At 42.9% G+C, this 22,146-nt stretch overlaps 2 protein-coding genes across 2 annotated transcripts; both read right to left on the reverse strand.

The window, feature by feature from the left end:
* Window positions 1–1,123: 1,123 nt before the first annotated feature.
* Window positions 1,124–6,992, reverse strand: RPS15A (ribosomal protein S15a). Its single transcript, XM_010832638.1, has 5 exons — window positions 6,910–6,992; window positions 5,738–5,875; window positions 5,171–5,250; window positions 2,384–2,469; window positions 1,124–1,269 (listed from the first exon to the last, which is right to left on the reverse strand). Exons 2-5 carry the CDS (start codon window positions 5,868–5,870, stop codon window positions 1,176–1,178), a joined length of 393 nt encoding a protein of 130 aa, XP_010830940.1. The 5' UTR covers window positions 5,871–5,875; window positions 6,910–6,992; the 3' UTR covers window positions 1,124–1,175.
* A 4,065-nt stretch (window positions 6,993–11,057) lies between these two features.
* Window positions 11,058–19,893, reverse strand: ARL6IP1 (ADP-ribosylation factor-like 6 interacting protein 1). Its single transcript, XM_010832639.1, has 6 exons — window positions 19,663–19,893; window positions 16,705–16,838; window positions 15,994–16,113; window positions 13,662–13,779; window positions 12,995–13,079; window positions 11,058–12,573 (listed from the first exon to the last, which is right to left on the reverse strand). Exons 1-6 carry the CDS (start codon window positions 19,696–19,698, stop codon window positions 12,455–12,457), a joined length of 612 nt encoding a protein of 203 aa, XP_010830941.1. The 5' UTR covers window positions 19,699–19,893; the 3' UTR covers window positions 11,058–12,454.
* Between the last annotated feature and the right edge of the window lie 2,253 nt (window positions 19,894–22,146).

Here is a 22,146-nt window from a genome sequence, read left to right on the forward strand (position 1 = left end):
TGGCATCTGATGAGAAGAGCCAACTCATTGGAAAAGATCCTGATGCTGGGAAAGACTGAGGACAGAAGGGGGTGACAGAGGATGAGATGGTTGGATGGAAGGCATCATCAACCTAATGGACATGTTTTAACAAGCTTCAGGAGATGTTGAAGGACAGGGAAGCCTGGCATCTTGCAGTCCATGGGGTAGCAGTCAGACATGACTGAGCGACTGAACAAGATGGCGCTAGTGGTAAAGAACTTGCCAGCCAATGCAGGACACTGTTAAGAGACAGTGAGTTCTATCTCTGGGTCGGGAAAAAGCACTAGAGGGCATGGCACCCACTCCAGTATACTTGCCTGGAAAATCCTTAAACACAGAGGAGCCTGTGGCAAGATACGTAGGATCCATAGGGTCAAAAAAGTCAGACAAGACTGAAGTCACTAGCACAAACACACACATCATTTCAAAGACACTGCAAAGAGCAAAACCTCATTCATTTTTCACATCATCTGTATGGTGAAATTTTAACTTTTGAACACAAATGTTATTTTAAGAGAAAAAAAAGTTTCTCTTTACTTGTTTTAATGTGGCTTCCTGAAGTTTTGAATACACATGTGGCTCTTGTTAGATGTATACTGGACAGCACTGCTCTTACTAATTCTGCCCAATTCCTGAATACATTTGATGATAGGTTTACAGTACTGGTTTTTTAAAAAGAATGACATTTTATAAGAACATACTGCTGGCATGTCCCTGATATGCCATCCAAATTTACTTTGAGTCTTAGTGAGCTGTAGGGCTCTAATTTTCTGCTTCCTTATGAGTACTTACATAATCAACTGTAACTTATCATATTTTTAGGGTATGAAATGCATATTCTATTAAGCTAAAAATAGGAAAGGCACCACTCATTCAAGGGTTAATTTAAGACTCCAGAAGAGGCAGCTTCACCATCTGGACCCAAACCAGAGTCAACCATGCAGGGCCAGACACACCTTCCTCTGGTGAGCCACAAGGGTGATGGTGAAAGTTACACCAAAATTTTCTTGTACTTCAAGGAAACAGCATTCACCAATTAACACAAAGGCTGTATACTTCCAAAGACACTCTTGTTACTCTGCTGTACAAAATTCAAAACGACTTAAGGAAGCATCAGAGTCCTCTGAGGCATTTTATTTGTATGTATTACATCCCTAGAAAAAGAATCCAAGGATTTTCCCTCCTGTATGTTTTCGTCTTGCTTCTTCATGGTCCATGATGCCAGCTGAGGTTGTCAGTACAATGAAACTATGGAAAGTTAAAAAAAAAAAGTTGGTAAGTTTTCCCTACGAACTATTCAACATCGAACTACTTCTGGTACAAAAAAATTCCAACATTCATCAGTGTTTAACATACGGTCCCAGACATAATGCAGCCTCCACAGGCTGGCAGTGCACAGGCATGACTCCTAGAGCCAAAGACTCCAGCGATACACACAGTCCTGGTCTCAGCTAACATGAGGCAATGCTACCTAAAAACAAAAACTGGACCTCCTCTAACTTCAGAATGTCACTTTCTGCTCTTAAGCAGACACACAGTTTAAAGCATTAAAGCACTGATATAACTTGACAGAATTGTTTCTGCCACTTACTGTGTGTATGATCACAGGCAAGCTATCATACAGTTACTTGGACAAAGGGCATCCCACCTGGCCTATCTCATGGGTTACTATGGGGGTCAAGGTAAGACACAGAAAATGTATCAACTGAGAGGCATTAAAATTAGCATCCTAATTACAATCACAAAGGACTTGCCCATAACACTATACCTGTTATACAGTAACCATGAAGTGGGAGTAAATTCAACACCACCAAACGTAACTGGGTGTTTAAGTTCTTAACCACAAACAGACCAAATGCTTGGTGTGTCAGATCAGGTTTTAAACTGCTTTACCAGAAGTAAATCAGCTGATAATGTAACTTATAAGAGAACTACCATCTTTAAGAAATCAAGGCCATGAATCACCCAAAGCCTCACAGCTTTAAAGAAAATCCAGAATTTGAACTCAGTCTCTTAACCACAGATGAAGATTTTCAAACTGAGTTTGCCCAGAGGGCAATGGTTCAGAAGTCATTCTGGCCACAGGAGGGTATTCATAGAGAACATGTATGAACTATTTGCACTAAGCCAAAAGAGCAGACACTAAAGGGAACACAATTCTGCTCTCAGCCAGCTTCAGCTCTCACACACCTCTCAGAAACTAAAACCTAACACATGAAGTGTGGCCACATAGGCGCTAACCCACGAGTCAAGCTGTTTGGGAATGGAGACTATTACTACTACTGTTATGTAAAAAATAAATAAGAAGCTCTGCATCACAGGCATCCACAGCATCAATTTTAAATGAAGAAAATCAACTCACCCAAACTGACGGGATGGGAGCAGGTTATTCTGCCATTTTTCTAGATCTTTGAGTTGCACATCAAATCTAGGGCTGATCACTCCACACTGTAAACAGAAACAGAAAACAGTGTTCACACTTCACTAATAACAAATAACACTAAAAAGCTTTTATAACGGAGCATGGAAGCCAACCAACTCAACATTACATGGGTAACTATTCTGTTCAATACTCTATGTAAGTTCAATTTGAAGAACAAGACTATGGCTACTTAGGAGGAAAAAGCGAACTACTGGAAATATCAACAGAAGAGGCAGAACATAAGACAACACACGGTAGCCAGCAGTGCGCATCCCTACGGCCTGTGGCGCTGTCCTGGCACAAATGGCCAGATTTTAAAGAGCCGAGAGAGCAAGTCTCAGAGCTAAATAAGACAACCCTGCTCACATCTCTGTTCTACAAATCACTAGCACACTCACCAAGATGCCTTGCATGCTCAGTCGCTTCAGTCATATTCCACTCTTTTCGACCCTAATAGACCATTCTCCAGGCAAGAATACTGAAGTGGGCTGTCATGCCCTCCTCCAGGGGATCTTCCCCACCCAAAGACTGAATCTGCATCTCTCACCTCTCCTGCATTGGCAGGCAGGTTCTTTACCACTAGTGTAGGCTGGGAAGACTCCAAAATGTTTAACAGTCAACTGAATGAGACTACAAGATTAGAACTTGGTGAAGTCTCTGAGTAGTTACCCTTCCCACTTCCCTAGGCAGATCGAAACTGAAAATGGACCCATCAGGTCCAAGCGCCCCCAGGCAGGAAGCTCACTCAGCTTCTTTTTATCACATCATCCTGGGAGCTACTACTGTCACTTGACTATCAAGGGCAATCCCACATTGGATAGAAGCAACACAGGGATACCACGAGGGAAAACCCAAGCAAGCTAAAGTAAAGACAAAGCTTTCTGAGGCCTCTACACTACCACACCCGAGCTTTATGTATTCCAGTAGCAAAAAAAATCCCTCCTATTCAGCTAGTGTAAGTCCAGCATATCTGCTCTCCGCCGCCAAGTCGCTTCAGTCGTGTCCGACTCTGCGACCCCACTGACTGCAGCCCACCAGGCTCCCCCGTCCCTGGGATTCTCCAGGCAAGAACACTGGAGTGGGTTGCCATTTCCTTCTCCAATGCATGAAAGTGGAAAGTCAAAGTGAAGTCACTCAGTCGTGTCTGACTCTTAGGGACCCCATGGACTGCAGCCTACCAGGCTCCTCCATCCATGGGATTTGCCAGGCAAGAGTACTGGAGTGGGGTGCCATTGCCTTCTCCTATATCTGCTCTCAAACCACATCAATCTAAGATATGATTAAGGCAAGAATTTTCTTAACCTAATCTTTAAACACTACCTGATTTCCCAGCCCCATTACATTTCCACAATAAGGTATATCCATCTCTTGCATGAAGGAAACTGAGGCAAGAATGTCTTACAAAGCAAGAAAACTGAAGTTAAGAGAAACCAAAAAATAATTCTGGCATTTGGCAGGGCCTGGATTTCAACTATCTATTAGCCAGGATTTTCCAAATAATTTAGTGTATCACAGAGTAAGGATGCCACAAGTGAGTTCCATTTGGTAAATACTCTGTTCAAACTTATTTCTTAAGCTATTATGTACAGTGAGTGTTCAAGAGAAACCTGGTACAGGGCACTTCTCAAACTGGTTTTTTTTTAATATCAAATCTTCTGCGGGACAGCTTTAAAATGTGCTATAAGCTATACACCAGAATTAGTCTTTCACTGTCCCTGAGCAGGACTCAGATTTCCTAATTCTCAGTTTCCTAATTCTTAAAAATAGAGGGGAAAATAAACACACCCTCTTCTACTTCAACACACTGTGAGGATCAGAGTGAGAAAAGTGAATTCAAATCCTTCCTTGGGATTGGAATCTAATGGTTACAATAAAATAAAACAAGACAGACCCAAAATGTCCTTCAAAAACTCTTCAAAGGCTTCATATCCAGTAATTTTCATCTGACATTAAGAATCTATCCACACCAGAAGCAAATTCACTACGTAAGAAAGCAGCTTTGTAACTAAACAACTGCGGGACTAGGGAATGACCTTATTAGTCAGTCTGGCCCCTGCCACTAACCACTTTCTTGGCCCACTTGCCCTAGTGCTGGATTACAGGAACCTGCCTGCAATATAGGAGACCCAGGCTCAATCCCTGGGTTGGGAAGATACCCTGGAGAATCCCACTGACAGAGGAGCCTGGCGGGCTGTCATCTTTGGGGTTGCAAAGAGTTGGACACCACTGAGCGACTCACACTTTGGATTACAGGATCTCAGATCCCTTGCAAATCTGAAAGCTACAAATCTGACACAGAAAGCAAACCAGCAACGATGAGACCCCCCACTGACTTCCAGACTAATACCTAGCCCCCAAATTCATGCAATCCAAAGTCAAAAACATCAAACACATTCAGTAGATTATGCCTACAAACTGACAGGAAAAACAGACCTCACAAGTTATTTACACCAACAGGACTACTGGCCTTGAACCATCCAGGATTCAAAACCAGTACCACCAGTCTCAAGCCTCCACATCTCCCTTCAGATAACCTTATACTCCAAACACTAGGTCAACTTACAATTCTATCAGGAAGAAGTTACATAAAATTTAATGATTTTAATCAATTCTCATTCTTAACCTAACTAGGTAAAGCAAGCACGACATTATCTGATTTTACAAAGGCAATATACCACCTTAGACCATTCTCAAGATTCTAAAATGTGAAAGATAGTCAATTCTTACCTTATTTAGCCTGCCTGTGAGGTTCACAACAATTTTCCCAGCCCTGTGATCATCAATGATTTCAAATTCGCCAATGTAACCTGTAGAACACAACTGACTGTATTAAAAAATAATTTTAAAATGAAGACAGTAATCCACCCTGCAATTTTAAAAGGGGGATACTTTCCTCCTTGCCTTTTCATACCTTCCCACTCCCAAAAGCTACCTAGTGTCCAGGACGTTCAACAATCCTTTACATCCCATGCAGCTCTGAGAAGAGCTCAGGGTCCTTTCAATGACATGTTGTGGGGTGATGTTATTATCAAGAAAGGCCATTTTAGCTGCCAAACACCTAAACAGTCACAAACCTCCTCCTTTCAACAGTCCTATCCCACTCAGCATTTCTTAAACAGCATCACTTCTCCAGGACTACCCTGTCCACAGCCCAAGTCAACTGCATTAGTTACCATGTCTGACTGCCACTTTGTTCCCCATTTTCCCTTTCCAGGCCTCTCTCCACAGTTAAATTTCTACAGGACCCATTCCATAGCATGTTTATCCCAAAACATAAAACAGCAAAACACTTACCATGCTTCATCATCACTGTTAGAAACCTGACGATGACTTTGGAGCACGGCCTAATAAGGACCTGGCGTTTGCCTCTCTTTTCGGCATTGTTGATACTCTTGAGAGCATCGGCCAGGACATTCATGCGCACCATTCTGGCTGTTCAGGGAAGACAAAACAGGCGTTTTACCGGCACTGCCATTACCAGGCACCCTATCATTTCCCTACAAACACATCCTTTCCTTTCTGCCTCAATCATGTGGAAGCTTCCCCATTTCTAAGCAGACTGGTTCCCCGGTAACCCCAGAAGGATGTCAACTACTAAAATAAAAACACCAGCCATGGTAGGTGTTATTCGAAATGGCAGTTAGTACTCAAACTTGTGGAATTCGGCAGCATCTGTACTATTAACACGGTCCTTTAAACCTACTAACTCAGTGTCAGACTTTTCCCAATAACCCAAAGATACTACTCAACTTTCACCTAACACTCAGAACTGCTGCATAAACATAACATGTCCGTCCCTGTGCCATCTAAAACTATGCCCAACGGCAAGTACCGAAGTAATAAACTGAAACATTTCACATGTATCACCAGACGGGTCTCTTACCTCAAAGGGCACAAACTTCATCTAATAAAGTTTTGAAAGTTAGGAACAGAGGCATGTCTCAAACCACGACAGCAGGACGCCAACCTACTTCCTCCAGCTCAAGTGTCTTGAGAGGAAACCAGACTCGTTCCCAGCAAACGGCCACCACAGGCAGGATGCAGTTTCCCCTCCCGACGGTCCTCATCTCCCAAGCTCCCGGCGCACCCAAAGTAATGGGAAGCTGCACGGCCCACCAATTCCACGGCCCCCCGGTGCTTCTCAGAGCCAACGAGCTGCTTCAACCACTAACGGGAGGTCCTGGCGCCGCAGAAAGATTCGGAGCTGCCGCCCCCCCGGAACGGTCCAAAGCTCCCTGTTCCCAAGGGCGGCGGCCTGCGTCCCAGAGGCCGGGCTCTCCGGGGTTCAAAGCATGGGATAGCCCGGCATGACTCTCCCCTCTGCCTGCCCAGACCCTCGAAAGGCTAGCATCTCCGGCCTAAGAGGCCTCCAACATCCTCGCAGGACACGGAGCGCGAATCCCACACCACAGGATGGCACCGATAACCGACGGATGATATTGGATAGCTCAGAGAGAGATACTCACCGGCACGGAAAGATGGCGGAAAGAGGACGGGAGGGGCGAGCGCACGGAATTATGGGTTACGGGTCGGGCTATCGCGAGACTTTTAAAGCCCCGCCAAAAACAAAGAAAAAAGGATTGCCTACTGGAAGGAGGCGGGTGAAGGGGCGGAGCCTCCCGCGGGGTAGGTAGCAGAGAGTCGATGGAATCGAACATCCCCGGCGCGGCATAGGGCAGTCAGCTGGCAAGAAGTGGGGCATTTGCGTAGTTTTGAACTCCTTTCTAGCAGCTAATCGGTAAAAACGAAAAGCTGACGAGGGCCTAGATATTTACTGATTTTTATTGCAGTAACTGTTGACTGTTTAGAAAGAATTTTGATACGTGCGTATTTACAGTATCTCTGGAAGGACCCACAAGAAATCGGCAATTGCCTCTGAGAAGGGCGTTAGAAACTGGGATGGGAGTCATGCTTTTCTCCCTATTTTTGTTGCTTAGTCGCTAAGTCGTATCGGACTCTTTGTGACTCTATGGATTGTAGCCGGCAAGGCTCCTTTGTTCATGGGATTTCCCAGGCAAAGATGGGTGAGTTGCCATTTCCTTCTCCAGGGGATCTTTCCCATCCGGGAATCGAACATGGGTTTCCTGCGTTGGCGACTTCTTCACCACTGAGCCACCAGGGTAGAGCTTTCTCCCTGTACAATTTCTGTTTTTTGAAATTTGTTTATACTTTTTCAAAACAGTAAAAAATATTTTTCTTAATCGATGCTTCTTTTTTGACGCTGTTTTTTTGGGCTTCAAAATCACTGCAGATGGTGATTGCAGCCATGAAATTAAAAGATGCTTACTCCTTGGAAGGAAAGTTATGACCAACCTAGATAGCATATTCAAAAGCAGAGACATTACTTTACCAACAAAGGTTCGTCTAGTCAAGGCTATGGTTTTTCCAGTGGTCATGTATGGATGTGAGAGTTGGACTGTGAAGAAGGCTGAGCGCCAAAGAATTGATGCTTTTGAACTGTGGTGTTGGAGAAGACTCTTGAGAGTCCCTTGGACTGCAAGGAGATCCAACCAGTCCATCCTAAACATCAGTCCTGAGTGTTCATTGGAAGGACTGATGCTAAAGCTGAAACTCCAATACTTTGGCCAACTCATGCGAAAAAGACTCTGATGCTGGGAGGGATTGGGGGCAGGAGGAGAAGGGGATGACAGAGGATGAGATGGCTGGATGGCATCACCGACTCGATGGACGTGAGTTTGAGTGAACTCCGAGAGTTGGTGATGGACAGGGAGGCCTGGCGGGTGCTGCAATTCATGGGTTCGCAAAGAGTCGGACAGGACTGAGCGACTGAACTGAAGTATTAGAAATTATTTACTGGAGTTCCAGACTTTTCTTTTAAGTTCTGAAATACAGACACAGTTGCAAAGAAAGCCACAAATCTTTAGAAATAAACGCTCGGCCTCTTAAAGTTTGTTGCAAGGGTCAGATGACATAATGGTGACAAAGGGCTCGCAAAATCTCTGGCACGCGTTAAATAAATGCTCAGCAGTTACTGCTCGAGGTCCGGCTGCCTGGGAGACAGGGAATTCTGGCTCCGCCCTCTCTGGAGCTGAGTGACCTTAGGCTAAGCTTCTGCTCAGGACTTAACTTCCTCACTGCTTTCACCCTTACCCTCCCTTCTTACCCTTCCCTGTATTTTCCACCCCCTTCCCTGTGTTTCCCACAAGGCTGCCAGAATGATCATTTTAAAACTTGACAGACCTCGGACTCTCCAAGGATTCCTGTCAGTAAAATCCAGATTCCTTACAAAAACTTAAAAAGTCCTTCTTGTAATATCTGCCTCCTTACATAGGAACACCATCTCCCAGCCATCTCCCTTGCTGACTTTTCTTCAGATACTCCAAGCACACTCTGCCTCAGGGCCTTTGCATTTGCTTTTCCCTTTAACTTGACTTTTCCTCCCCCAGTTTGTCAGGTCTCTGTTCAATCACACAGCGTCCTCCTCATCCTCCCTGCCCCCCAATCTCATTGCCCTGTTTAACTCTTCTCCATAGGGTTTACCGCTTGAGATTTTGGAAGTGTATTTACTGTCTCCGTTAAGCAGGCAGGGATATGGTTGGCTTTGTTCACCACTGTACCCACAGCTTCTAGATAAGTTAACTCCACATGGTAGGTCACTGATACATGTGTAATGAATAAATGAATGGGCAAATCAGTTTCCCCGTCTGTAAAAGGGAATGATATACTAACTACTCGAAGTTGCTGTTAAGATAAATGAAATAATCCAGATAAAAGACCAGCATTTGTTATTAGCATCACAGCCCACCTCACCCACCGTCACCACTTCTCAAATCCTAAGTGAACCTTGAGGAGTGCCAAGCTCCCAACATAGGCATTGGCTTTTCTAAGAAATATTTCCTTTAAAAACTGGTTGCCTGAATGCAAGATGTTGACTAAAACTGTGGTACTCAACTTGAGGGACTTAGCAACAGTGGGGAGTTAATAAACCCACTTTCCTTCAAGAGCCTCCATCAATAGAAAACTAGCACCACTCAACCTCTGTTTATACACTTCATTCATTCTTTCATCCCTTCATTCAGCAAACATCTAATGAGTGCCTATCATATGCCAGTTGTAGCACGACAAACATCAGTTCCAGGCCTTAAGAGGTGCAGATCCCAGCAGAGACAAATCTCTAAATAACAGTACCAGGCAGTGTGCTGTTTCCATGCCAATATGAAGCACGTGGGAACGGAGAGGTGGCCTGCGAAGTTGCTAAAGCTTTGCCAGGAGGAAGTGCCATTTAATCTGTCTGAAGGCTTCTAACAGCTAATTCCTAACTGCCACTAAGCGCTTCCTGTAGATTAACTCTGAATCCTCAAAACACATGGAGTTACATAATGCCCCTTTGAGATCTGTATTATCTCCACCTCACAAATGAGGAAGCAAACTAAATTCAGGCTTAACTCAGTCTTAAAATTTTGCTGTAAGTTAAAAAGTCAAAGACAGTGGTCATATATAAATTACTTGTGGGGTTTTATTCCCAAACATTAGGAAGGGTGTGTGGCCTATGGGTTTTTGAGTGGCTCTAAGAGCTAGGGGCTTCCCTCATAGCTCAGTTGGTAAAGAATCCGTCTGCAATGCAGAAGACCTGGGTTTGATCCCTGGGTTGGGAAGATCCTTTGGAGAAGGGAACAGCTACCCACTCCAGTATTCTGGCCTGTATAGTCCATGGGATCACAAACAGTCGGACACAGCTGAGCGACTTTCACTTTCACTTTGAAGAGCTAGGAGGGCATATAAGGCATATAAAGATAACCAGAAATCTTGGAATGGTTGGGACTGGGGGAAGGGGAGAGGAGTGGAAATGGAGCAGAAGACTGTGTATAGATCGCCTCTTGACATCCTGTTAATTCTGGAATAACTCTGCTGGAGGTGGTGCAAAGAACTCGAAAGTCAACTTGTGCTGTGGCCAGAGCTGGCACAGTAGTATCCAAGCTGGCCTGGAGACTCATCACAGCTGCGCGTGGCTGCATTCCAGAGCACTGAGTGACCAAGAGACCTATGGTGACTAGGTAGAAACTTCCCTTTTCTGGACATCAAGCCTCCAGGAGGCTTCAAGGAAGGATCCATACATTTGGCAGGTAGGGAAAGCAAGAGGTTTGACACTGAATCTGTTCCCAGTACCCACAAAGGATAGTGAGACCCAGTGATAAAATACCCAATTTGGGCTCTATTTTAAAAAAACTCTAAGTACAAACAAATGTTACTGGGCACATCAGGTACAAAATTCTGAGCTAGGTCCTAGGGTAGAGGTGTGTGGCCCTCTCTCCTGCATCCTTCTGCTGCCTGACCTCCCAGCCACACCCTCACATACCACCTTTGGCCATCATTTATTCATTTTACCTCCTTTTCCATCTAGGGTGGTGCCTAGATGTTTACTGAAAGAATTTAAACCTTTTAGTTCATTCTGTTCTTAAGGGACCTTCCCAACGCAGGGATGGCTTCTCCAGCATCTCCTGCATTTGCAGGTTCTTTACCACTGCGCCTCCTGGGAAATCCAAAGAGCCCGCTACAGCAGTGGAATGATCACCCAGGGTAGTTCATTAACTGGGTATGTAAATCCAATCATGGAAACACTTATTGGTTAAGCTATAAAGAAAGGACACAAGGAGGGATTCCAGCTTTTTTATTTATTCCCCTTTTAACAAAGTAGAAGAAATAATACAGGATTAAAACTGCAAAAGTAGTTAATTGGTAGAACACACATTCACACAAAAAATCTGGATAGGAAGACAAGCTTATACACAATGAGGAAACACACGTAAATTATGGTAGTTTGTAGGTTGTATACGAAACATTTAAAAAGTCAAACATGCTACACGGTGCCACTGTTTACAGCAATATTGAAGGGGAGAAAATAACACTAATTTAGGGACTGATATACCACAAGGTCCAGGTTTCACAGCATCAGTGCAATAAATTCACAAAACTATATTACAACTAGTTAATCAGTTTAAGAATTGTTCCCAAGTATATCACATTTCCAGCCCTCAGAGGTCCATTCCTACAGATTTCAACTACTCCATCTATGGGGACCAAAAGCAGCCAGTGTTACCATAAAAGGAAACTCTTGAGACTTATCTTTAAAGGCTTATTCTGGTCTTGAAAAATTGGTAGGATAAGGCTATTTTCTACTGAAATGAATCTTGACTCAACACAGGAAGACTTTTGTCCTTTATTGGCTGGTCTTGGAGTGAAGATCATGGACGTGACTCTTAACCTATTATGGACTTTAGTTCCAATTAACTGAAAGTCTGAAATTAAAAGTCCTAACTACCAACTTGTGTAAGCCTGCTACTAAAAAGCGTTTAAGGACGTACTAACTTCAAGTTTAAGTGCAAGGGAACAAGAGTTCTAAAAGTTCCTGCCAGATTCCCCATTTGGGAGGAAGGAAACATTTAGGAAACACTGAGTTTCCTACAAACTGCTAAATTCTGCACAAGGGAGAAAACACACGCTAAGGCATGAAATTAGCTTCATCTTATTCCATGAGGCTTCTGCTCCCACACTATCGAAACAGAATGAGGAATGAATCTCAATTGGTCTGTTCATCAGAAGTGGTAAACCTGGTCTATACTCATGAAGCCAGTTTTTTAAGCAGACCATGGAAGCAGACGATAGAATAAGCTTCCTGAAGTCACAGACCACTATCCTGTATCCAGCTAAAAAAAAGATCAACTTGAACAGTTACCCCGAGTCACTGTTAACTGTACTAAAGGGTGAAGTTCACCACTATTTTAAAAGTAAGAGTTCAGTTAACCCTGGGTGACAAAAAACCAAGATGAGGAACTGAAGAAAGAGTTGTCCATATAAGGCCAGCTGCTAAGAACACACCCATGAAGACACTGGGCATAAAGCCTTGCTTAGCAAGTCAGAATGTGTACTAAGGGCAGAGTGAGGGACAGCAGAGAGCTACTTCTGTAACATTTTAGTATCCAAACAGCATAACAGACACTGTTCCCAAGGACAATGTATACTCCATTAATCACACTGAATAAAGCAAATGCTTTATTCATTTTTCTTTTCTTTTTGTTTGAGAAGCTTGTTTATCTCTCTTTTGGCCATTCCAATGTACTTCGAAATGATCCCATGTTGGTTCAGTCCAGGAAGCAAAAGTAAGAAAGTCACTTAAAGGAAAAAAAAAAAGTTACAGAGGCAACAATTAACTTTCTAAAGACTACAACATTTTACAGAAGCTAGTTCCTCAGACTAAGACACACTCTAATGAGAAGAAGCAACATGATACCCATTATTCCCGATGACAATTATCCCTAGAAGCGTCTGCTCTCACACCTCCCAACCTCAGGTAACACACACTGCCTATTTTTACCTTGTGCACAATACTTTCTACCTTGGTTATCGATTCTTTGTCTTACTTCTGATAAGACCACAAACTCATTGAAAACAAGGACCCAGCTTTTAGTCATCTTTCTATGTTCACACAGTTCCTTAATCACTGCCTCGAACTCAGTGAGCAGGAACATACTGTTTACCAAATTCCAGTTAAACTGGCTAGGACATGCCTGCAGTCCTTCCCCAGAGACTTACCTATCAGGTAGGTGAGAAGGAGGTTGTGGACTTGCTGTCCCACCCAAGCAACCGCAGCAAGAGAAATGATCATGGTCATGAAGTACTAATAATGAAAATAACAAGAACTTATCAACTCCTCGGAACAGACTAAGAACTGAAACTTTAGGAGGTTGTTTCAAAGGTTGGAAAATAACTCAGTTTTTACTCTCATTTTTCTTTTAAAATATTTAGCATCTATGTATTATATAAAACCTACAGAAAACTCCCTAGGTCTACTTTATAGAATTTAGATACATTCTCTCCTAGAATAACTATTTCTATATGTAAATTAAGTAGTTTATAATATAAATTACACTACTTTCGCAATTCATAACTTCACATAGTAACCTCAAGTGAAACTAAGAGAAAAGAGATGTATCTTTTATATTTATTTCAGTAAGTAAAAAGAACCAGAAAAAATTCATTCTACAATGAAAAATTAAATGCAAAATGTAAATCTAACTTTCAGTATAACTGATACAGATAAATATTTATGCATGTACTCAGAGGAGTTAAACCAACACACAATGATAAACATCCAACTACAACTAGAGTAAAAAAGAAAGGCTTTAGACTATGATGAAGTAAAATCTGACACAATCTTAAAATGTTGCTCTACTTAAATAAGTCAAAACCAAAAAAGTACCATTTTAGGCTTTTCTTCCTTTAGTGTAAAGAGGCGCTTCCACCAGCCCACAGCTCTGCGTCGAGTTTTTACTAGATTGCTGCAAATTTCATGGAATCTTTGCTGTTGCTCGGTGGTCCTAGAAAAAGAATTTTCCTCTTTACTATAGACAAATCTAAATATTAAAGAGAAGTATACCATCCTCTCAAATTTCAAAAGCTACTTTCCAAAGAAAATCTAAAGAAAACAATGCATATTATCTCATTAAAAAAAAAAAGAGCTCTTGAACCATTAAGACTCTTTTGGGAATTCCTTTTTGGTCCAGTGGTTTAGGACTCCAAGCTCTAACTTCTGAGGGCCCAGGTGCAATCCCTGGTCAGGGAACTAAAATCCCACAGCTGTGCAGCATGGCCAAAAAGCAGACAAAAGACAGAAACAAAAAAAAAACCCCAAACTTCCTATATCATTTGGCAGATCCCAGTGAATCCTGAGTTGTGGCCACCAGAGTCCCACGATTTTGAGGAGGATGTGACATTTCTACCAAACAGTAACTACTGGCATTCAAAGTACCTCAACTGGGCTTCATACATTTGATGCCAAGGCAGCCACGAACAGTTCAGATCCAATCACAAATCACAAACAAAACAGCAATAAGAATAAATACAAAAAGATACTCCAAAAAAGTCTGTTTTCATTTATAATGTATTTTAGGTTCTGATTTTTTTTTTTTTTAATAATTTTGTCTTTGTACTGTCTTTGCCACACAGACATAATGGCTGATATAAAAAGCAAGCCCTCTGCTGGGGTGTGTTGCTTTCTCTCCGCTAGTCCTTGTCCTTGTAAATCTGCAGTGACAGATACAGTGGAAGGCCTTCTGCGGAGCCCTGGAACTTCTTGTAAGCAGACATTCATATGCTGCCCACAGTCAAGGCTGCCCTGTGGCTATGCGACAGTGTTCTTCCTTCCTCATAAAGGTCAAAAAACAAAACTGCGCCAGTGATAACGTACCAACTACCAAGAAACTTCGTGTGTTTACTTCTGAAATTTTTTCTCCAGGATTTAAGGATTAGCAGATTAGAATGTTATCTGGCTAATAAAATCAGGGTATGATGTTGAGTCTGTTAAATTGTTACACTGCATAGTCACAAACTTGCCCCCAGGGACTTCCTCGGTGGTCCAGTGGTTAAGACTCTGAGCTCCCAAATGCAGGGGGCCCAGGTTTGATCCCTGGTCAGCAAACTAGATCCCACATGCCACAACAAAGAGTGGGCACAGCCAAATAAATTAAAAATAAAGTTTAAACATTAAAAAAAAAAAAAAGAATTTGGCTCCCAAACAGCAGCATAATCTATTACTGCACATGAAAAACAATTCAGAGGGCATTTCCTAACACTAACCGTTCTGATATGATAGAAACATGTTTATACAAACAAACATGCTTACTTATCCCATAATTCAAGCAATTCCTACATTTAAAATTATTTTTACAGAATTATTTTTATCATTTGTTATTATCAGAACAAAAAACTATAGGCACAAGTAGACTACTAATCAAATTAAAATAAACAACCAAGGAAGAAAAACATCCAGGAGAAAAACAATCCCATTCCTCTATCTAGTTTTGTTCACTATTTGGATCAAAAGTGAGAAATCCAACATTCCAGAGGAAAGTTAAGCAATTACTTTAATAGGATCCGAAGCCACTTAACCTTATCTTGGGAACCCATAAGTAACTCGTACAAAGAATGGTATAAATGAAATAAACAACCCACTTCTGTATAAGCTTGAATCTATTCTTAAGCACTTTTGCTAACCATACTGCACTCCCTCAATGTCTCAGCCTGAAACACAAGATCAATCTTAAAATACTTCACAGCACCCAGAAGAGTGCACCTAACATAAAAGTAGACATTCAATAAACAGTTGCTAAATGAACAGGCAAAAAAAAAAAAAATACAACTATGTTTACTGTTTTCAATTATTCATGTTATTTATGAAATTAGTATTATCTTAAATATCGATGGTAAAAAATGTAAAGCAGACATACTACTTTTATGGAAAGCTCATTATGAGTTCAATCGCTGAGAAATCATTACCGAAAAAAGCCTCACTTCAATACAAAGGTCTAGAAAGAAAAAAGTCAAAATAAATGCTAGAGTCTAAAAGAACTATGGAGATATAAGTACTGGAAATTCATGATTTATATGTGAATCAGCTAAGAAATTCTTTACATCAAACAATAAGTCTAATCCCTAGCGATCTGTTAATTAAGGCAGTTCTCTGTAATTACAGCACCCTAGTCACAGTTATCAGGTTCTCAGAAATTTGAATGCCACATCATTATGCCACCTACCATTTATTGGAGCCAAAAATTCTAGGTGCTAGAATGGGAACAAGGTAGTCAGCCAAGCACAAAAACATAACAAAACAGGAAACACCAGATAGAACAGATGGATCTAGATAGTAGATAGTCCTGTTTAAAAAAAAAAAAGTAACAAAGGTTAGAAAAATATGGTCTTTTTTTTTTTTTTTTTTTAAATATGGAACGCTTCACGAATTTGCGTGTCATCCTTGTGCAGGGGCCATGCAAATCTTCTCTGTATCGTTCCAATTTTAGTATATGTGCTGCCGAAGCGAGCACGAAAAATATGGTCTTTATTAGTGCTAGCTGAAGATGTTTATTCAGTCAGTCCTCTGGTTCTTAAAAGATGTTATCTGCCCTTCCTATTCTCATTTTCTCACAAGTGGTTTTCCGGAAGTTTTGTGACATGATGACATCCCAGGCGTAACGGTTAATGTAAACATCAAGAGGCAAAAGCCCTTTGGGGTCCTCGGCACCTTCTTGGAGTATAAACAGTCCTAAGTTTGAGCCACAGATTTATTTCACTGCACCGGTTACTGAGTTTACATAGTACTATGGATTCTGAAAACCAGGCAGACGGCTCTAAGGAAAGGCATTTTTTACAGATTTTAAAATTACAAGACTTCAGGCACTTCCATAAATGAAACCTGAACCATTATTAGTAACAAGCATAAATCTATTGTAATTTAATAGCTCACTTACAGAAACACCAAAGAAACCACACCCATGATGGCAGGTGGAAACCAGGCTCTTTCCCATCGGAGGACTTTATCTGCCATCAGCATCACTTCTCCCCATCCTTGCAGCTGCTCTTCCAGACTTGCAGTCTCTGCAGCCTACATATGAGCAACATTTAAAGCAATCATTTTACTAATCTCAACATTTCTGTGACTCCTAGAGATACCAAAGTCAGAAATCAATGGGGGGAAAATTATCATGTAACGGTCACTTTCCAAGCCCAAGCACTGGGGTTATGTAACACAATCCTTATAAAACTCCTTAAGATAGGGATAATCAGACCCATTTACAATTAAAGTGAGTTCAGAATGGTTATTTTCCCAAAGCCATGCACTGCTAGCTGCAGGCTTCTCTGGTGGCTCAGACAGTAAATCATCTGTCTACAATGCGGGAGACCTGGGTTCGATCCCTGGGTCGGGAAGATTCCCTGGAGAAGGAAATGGCAACCCACTCCAGTACTCTTGCCTAGAAAATCCCATGGATGGAGTAGCCTGGTGCAGGCTACTCCGTCCATGGGGTCGCAAAGAGTTGGACACGACTGAGCGACTTCCCTTCACTAGGCACTGCTAAGTGGCACTGCCCCAAGTATAAAATAAGATCACCTGAGGTTTGCTCATTTCAGGTTGTTACAATCGATCTCTTCTTTTATCATTTCATTGATTTAACCCCCTACTCCTGAATACATGAGGAAAGCCTCTCCCTGAACAGCATTCAATTCCCAAAATAGCTCTTTGTGTACTGGAATAATCTATATATTGGCATCACTTGCACAACTAAGGAAAACTACTGTGCTTTCACCGAATTATAAATGACTTATTAATATTAACCCCAATATATCTCAATAAAACGCTCCTTACACTTATCAGGATGCTTTGGTTAGATGTCAAATTTCTCTGCAAATCTGACAATCAGCTGCAAGTAGACTTCTCAGATGAGCTAAGTAGACTTCTCAGATGAGCTACTGTGGCAAAAAACCTTTAAGTTGATTTTGTTGTTGTTTGGTTGGTTTTTTCCTTGCATGTAAGCTAAGTTTCAGAGAAGGCAATGGCACCCCACTCCAGTAGTACTCTTGCCTGGAAACTCCCATGGACGGAAGAGCCTGGTAGGCTGCAGTCCATGGGGTTTCAAAGAGTCGGACATGACTGAGCGACTTCACTTTCACTTTTCACTCTCATGCATTGGAGAAGGAAATGGCAACCCACTCCAGTGTTCTTGCCTGGAGAATCCCAGGGATGGGGGAGCCTGGTAGGCTGCAGTCCGTGGGGTCGCACAGAGTCGGGCATGACTCAAGTGACTCAGCAACAAGCTAAGTTTTGCAAGAGTCGAGAAAGAAAAAAAACTAGAAAAATCCATATTTCCTTAAAAGAGTACCATGTGACAGAAACTCTGTTAAATATTTTATATACTTATACTTTAAGGTGTAAGTATATATATTTTATATACTTATATACATAAATACTTTCTATACTTACACCTCCCAACAAGCTGAAAGGAAGGTATCCTTACTATTCTCATTCTACAGATAAGGAAACTGAGACACACAGAGGTTTACAGATCTGAATGCAGCAAAGCCAAGGCCAAAGGTCTTGTTCTCATTAAATTAAATCACACTGCGAAGAGTCGGACACGATTCAGCGACTTCACTTTCACTTTTCACTTTCATGCATTGGAGAAGGAAATGGCAACCCACTCCAGCGTTCTTGCCTGGAGAATCCCAGGGACGGGGGAGCCTGGTGGGCTGCTGTCTATAGGGTCGCACACAGTCGGACACGACTAAAGCGACTCATGGCCAAGATCAGTTGTTTCAATAGCTGTTCGATCTTGGGTGGGTGGGTGGGTGTGTGTGTGTGTGTCTGTCTGTGCAAAAAGCAGACCAGCTCGAGGCCAAGACCAGTTATTTCAATAGCTATTCGATCTTGGGTGGGTGGGTGGGGGTGGGGGGGTTTGTGTGTTGGGGCTAACTGGGCTAACCATAGAAAAGGGGCAAAGGTCATGCATATTTAAAAGTCAACACAAAATGAAAATCACCACAATCAAAACTGCCCAGTAAAATAATTTGATTCGTTAGAACCTGGGCTCTTGGAAAATCAAACGCCAAAATTAAATTATTCTGTTTCTCTATTCACTGTGGTGATGGTGTGTGGCTTGTCTTTTCCTGGGAAAAGGCCATGGAGAAGATGGACAGATTTCTCTCGCTTTTTGTCTAGATCCTGCGGTGAGATTCGGGCTGAGATTATAATTGTCTGCCTTTGATACAAGCTCACTGCAGTTCCCTTCGACCCCTGCTTACTCTAAAATCGTCCTGTGACACCCCCTCCCAGACTTAAAAGTTCCAGACAAACGCCAGGAACCTCCCATTGTCCTTCCAGCTGGATCCCACCTCCATTTTCCAGCCATGAGCTTGAAGCCTCCTTGCCGTTTTAAGCCGTGCCAGGCTCTAACAGAAACGCTCGGGAAGAGCCCTTTGACCCTCCACTCCTGCCCAATCATTAGGGTAAAGGGCGAAGGGACATTCTGATTAAGATCAAGAAGGGGGAGACACAGATACGGCTGGAGTCTGGGCCCCAAAAGCGCTCGACAGGCCCCTCGAGGCCCTCTGCCACTGACTGCAACCCAGACTGGTCACAGCCCCCTTCTCCAGCTTCCTCCTCAACCTCTATTCGCAGTGAACGATCAAGCGCCCTCTTCGCTCCATCGCGTACCTTCCCCAAGGGGGTGTTAGGAGTCGCCACAACTAGTCACTACCAAGCAGAGGCTAACCAAGAAGCCAAAAGGGCAAGCGTCATCGCCTACACCCGGAAAGGGAGAGGAGGGCCGGGCCCGCCGCGGGTGATAAGAACAAGGCCGCAGCTCAGTCCCACGGAGCACACCGAAGTCCGGAGGCTCCGCTCTGTCCTCTGGCGACTAGGCGCTGGGACTCACCAGCAGATTGGTGCTGCGATTATCTCCTTCCGCCATAGTTCTCGACGTGCCGTATCAGCGAGCACAGGACGCCACCAATTCAAATCCTCCGCAGACTCCCTCGCCGCACCCCTAGCGCGAGGATACGCCCCGCAGCCCGCTTATATAGGCCGGCGGCCTTTCCCGACAAACCCTGCGAAGCTCGTTCCTCATTGGGCAAATCGAGATCAAGCTTGAGCAGACCGGACCAACCGCTGTCCAGCGCATGACTTGAAACCGAGGTCAAAGGAAAGTGAGACCTCGCCGGGGCGTCCGGGGGCGGGGGCCGATGGGGTGGCCAATCAGCGCCCAGTAGGTGGGAGACGCCCCGCCCAGGCCCCTCCTAAGCGGTTCAACGGCCGCTGCCGGGGGCCAGGCCTGGCTTCAGTATTCCCGAGGCGGGCCGCCAGGTGGCTCTCGGACGATCTTCCAGCAGACTTCAAAGCAGCTAAGCACAGCTCTCTGGAATTGAGTCCTTAAGGAAATACGCCATGCAGTAATCAGGCGGAGGGCAGAGATGGGCATGTGACAGTAACCTCCTTAAGGGGGCGGGCTGGGATCTTCTACCAGATCCAGCGGGTGGCCCTGGGCCCGGCTGTGCCCCGAGTTGGACCCGCATTTCTTCTAATCCCTGCTTTGGCAGCCCTCGTCAGGCTACTGAGCAGTTTAGCCTAGATATGTGACTTGGAGACTCGTGCCCATCTCATGAGCTTTGTGGACAAGGGAAAAGGGCATAAATTGTAGGTTTTCCTCAGTTTTTCCTCCCCTACTCATTAGGAATAAGGCCTTACATGGAGGGGGCGGGGGGAGGCAGAGAGGGTGTGGACATCTGGGCATAGTTTGAGAGCTTGTGGAAAATGCACCACTTTATAAAACTGGTTTATTTTCATGGGTTCTTTGGGGAAGTTATTGATAGAACACCTCACTTGAAACCGCATGGTTCCCCTCCAAAAAGGAGCTGGTTTTGACAGATCCTTTCATGTAAGGAAAGATGTAAACCATCCTGAGTGGAATTCACTGCAATTTAAGAACTAGATGATCAATGTGAGACACACTGTCTCTCCAGGATTTCAAAATGCATTAACGTTTTCATTACTTAACACAAAATAATGCCAAATGTTGACCTGGTCAGATGTCTCTTTCAGAAAAACATGCCATAGCTTTCAACTTCCAGTCTTTTATCCTTTTGCATTCATCTATATTATGCCATCAAGTTTATTTTAAAAACGTTCCTTAAATAACTACCAGGTTCATAAAAAGTTCAGGGAAGGCATAAAGAAATGTGAGCCAACACAGCTACAGACCACATGCTGCCCCTAAGAAAACTAGGGGGGCAGAAGCATTGTATCATAAAAAGGTATGAAATTTGCCATTGAACTTTGAAAAAAATTAAGCATCTGATCAGGTATAAACCCTGTGGGGCGGGGCAGGGTGGGGGGCTTCGTAAGGGAAGGAGACTTTTCAATCAAGTGCCCCTTTGGGAAATGCTGGGGAAACAAGTTTATGTAGGGAAAATGCAGCCAAGATATACCCCATTTGGGGAGACTTTATATAAGTTATGAACTGTGAGGAGCAGCGCCTCCTCTACCTATTCAAAAGAAAAAAGGTCCCAATCAATCAGCAGCCACATAATTAGTGAATATATAGAGCGCTGCGTGCAAAATCTTGCTACTGGCACAGTAATATCCTCTTCCGAAGGAGAAGTGTGGGGTTATTAGACTTTAAAACCTGCCCTTTGTACTTTAGGAAATCAGTTTTTATTACAGAATGTGCCTGGTTTTCACCCAAGTTCTAAGTACAACTTCAGAAGAAAGACTTCAACATCAGCTTGTGAAATTGAAGTGGGTGAAAAAAACTAAAGAAACTGATTTAAAATAGCACAGTTCTCCACAGTCCCTTGTTACTCAAGGAACATGTTCCCAGACTTATTTACAACTTAACAGCCTAAGGCACTGAAATAAGGTCCTTAACTAAATTTCCAATTGCCCTAATTATTAAAAATCCCAGCCCACCCTTGGTGTAGCTTCCTTTGGAGTTTTGGGTTGGTTGTGTGGTGTTTTTTTTTTTTTTTTGGTACTACAAAGGCAGGATGTGAACTTTTGAAATATATCAGATGACTGAACAGATCCTCCTACAGAATCTGGCAGCAACAAATGCAATCTGATTTCCAGATATTCAAACAAGCTGGATATTGTTTTCCCTCAGAGCTTTTGCACACCACACACCAGGAAATATGTCAATAATAATCTACAGAAGTTTTTAAAGATATACAAAACGAAGCTTAATAAATTGTGCCTTAATACTAAGAACTCTGAAGTAAAATTTCCACTTCTATTCAAAAATATTAGAACATGTAAAATAAATTTTTTTAGAATCAACTTTTTAAACTTTTGGAGGTATTAATGCTTTAAAAAAGCTATCCATACTCCAAAACTAAGTTTTCCGGAAACTACTTCAACAAATTCA

The sequence above is a fragment of the Bison bison genome, unplaced genomic scaffold, assembly GCF_000754665.1.
Source record: "Bison bison bison isolate TAMUID 2011002044 unplaced genomic scaffold, Bison_UMD1.0 scf7180017861855, whole genome shotgun sequence".
NCBI lineage: Eukaryota > Metazoa > Chordata > Mammalia > Artiodactyla > Bovidae > Bison > Bison bison.

Excerpts from the sequence above, each read along its gene's own strand:
- RPS15A (XM_010832638.1), bottom strand. The coding sequence starts at position 5,870 with ATGGTGCGCATGAATGTCCTGGCCGATGCTCTCAAGAGTATCAACAAT. Across the intron at positions 2,470-5,170 it reads TCACAGGCAGGCTAAATAAG|TGTGGAGTGATCAGCCCTAG; the intron begins GTAAGAATTGAC and ends TTCTGTTTACAG. Across the intron at positions 1,270-2,383 it reads CTCCCATCCCGTCAGTTTGG|TTTCATTGTACTGACAACCT; the intron begins GTGAGTTGATTT and ends AACTTTCCATAG.
- ARL6IP1 (XM_010832639.1), bottom strand. The coding sequence starts at position 19,698 with ATGGCGGAAGGAGATAATCGCAGCACCAATCTGCTG. Across the intron at positions 16,114-16,704 it reads GTGGTTTCTTTGGTGTTTCT|GACTATCTACTATCTAGATC; the intron begins GTAAGTGAGCTA and ends TTTTTTAAACAG. Across the intron at positions 12,574-12,994 it reads CCTTCTCACCTACCTGATAG|TGACTTTCTTACTTTTGCTT; the intron begins GTAAGTCTCTGG and ends TTTTCCTTTAAG.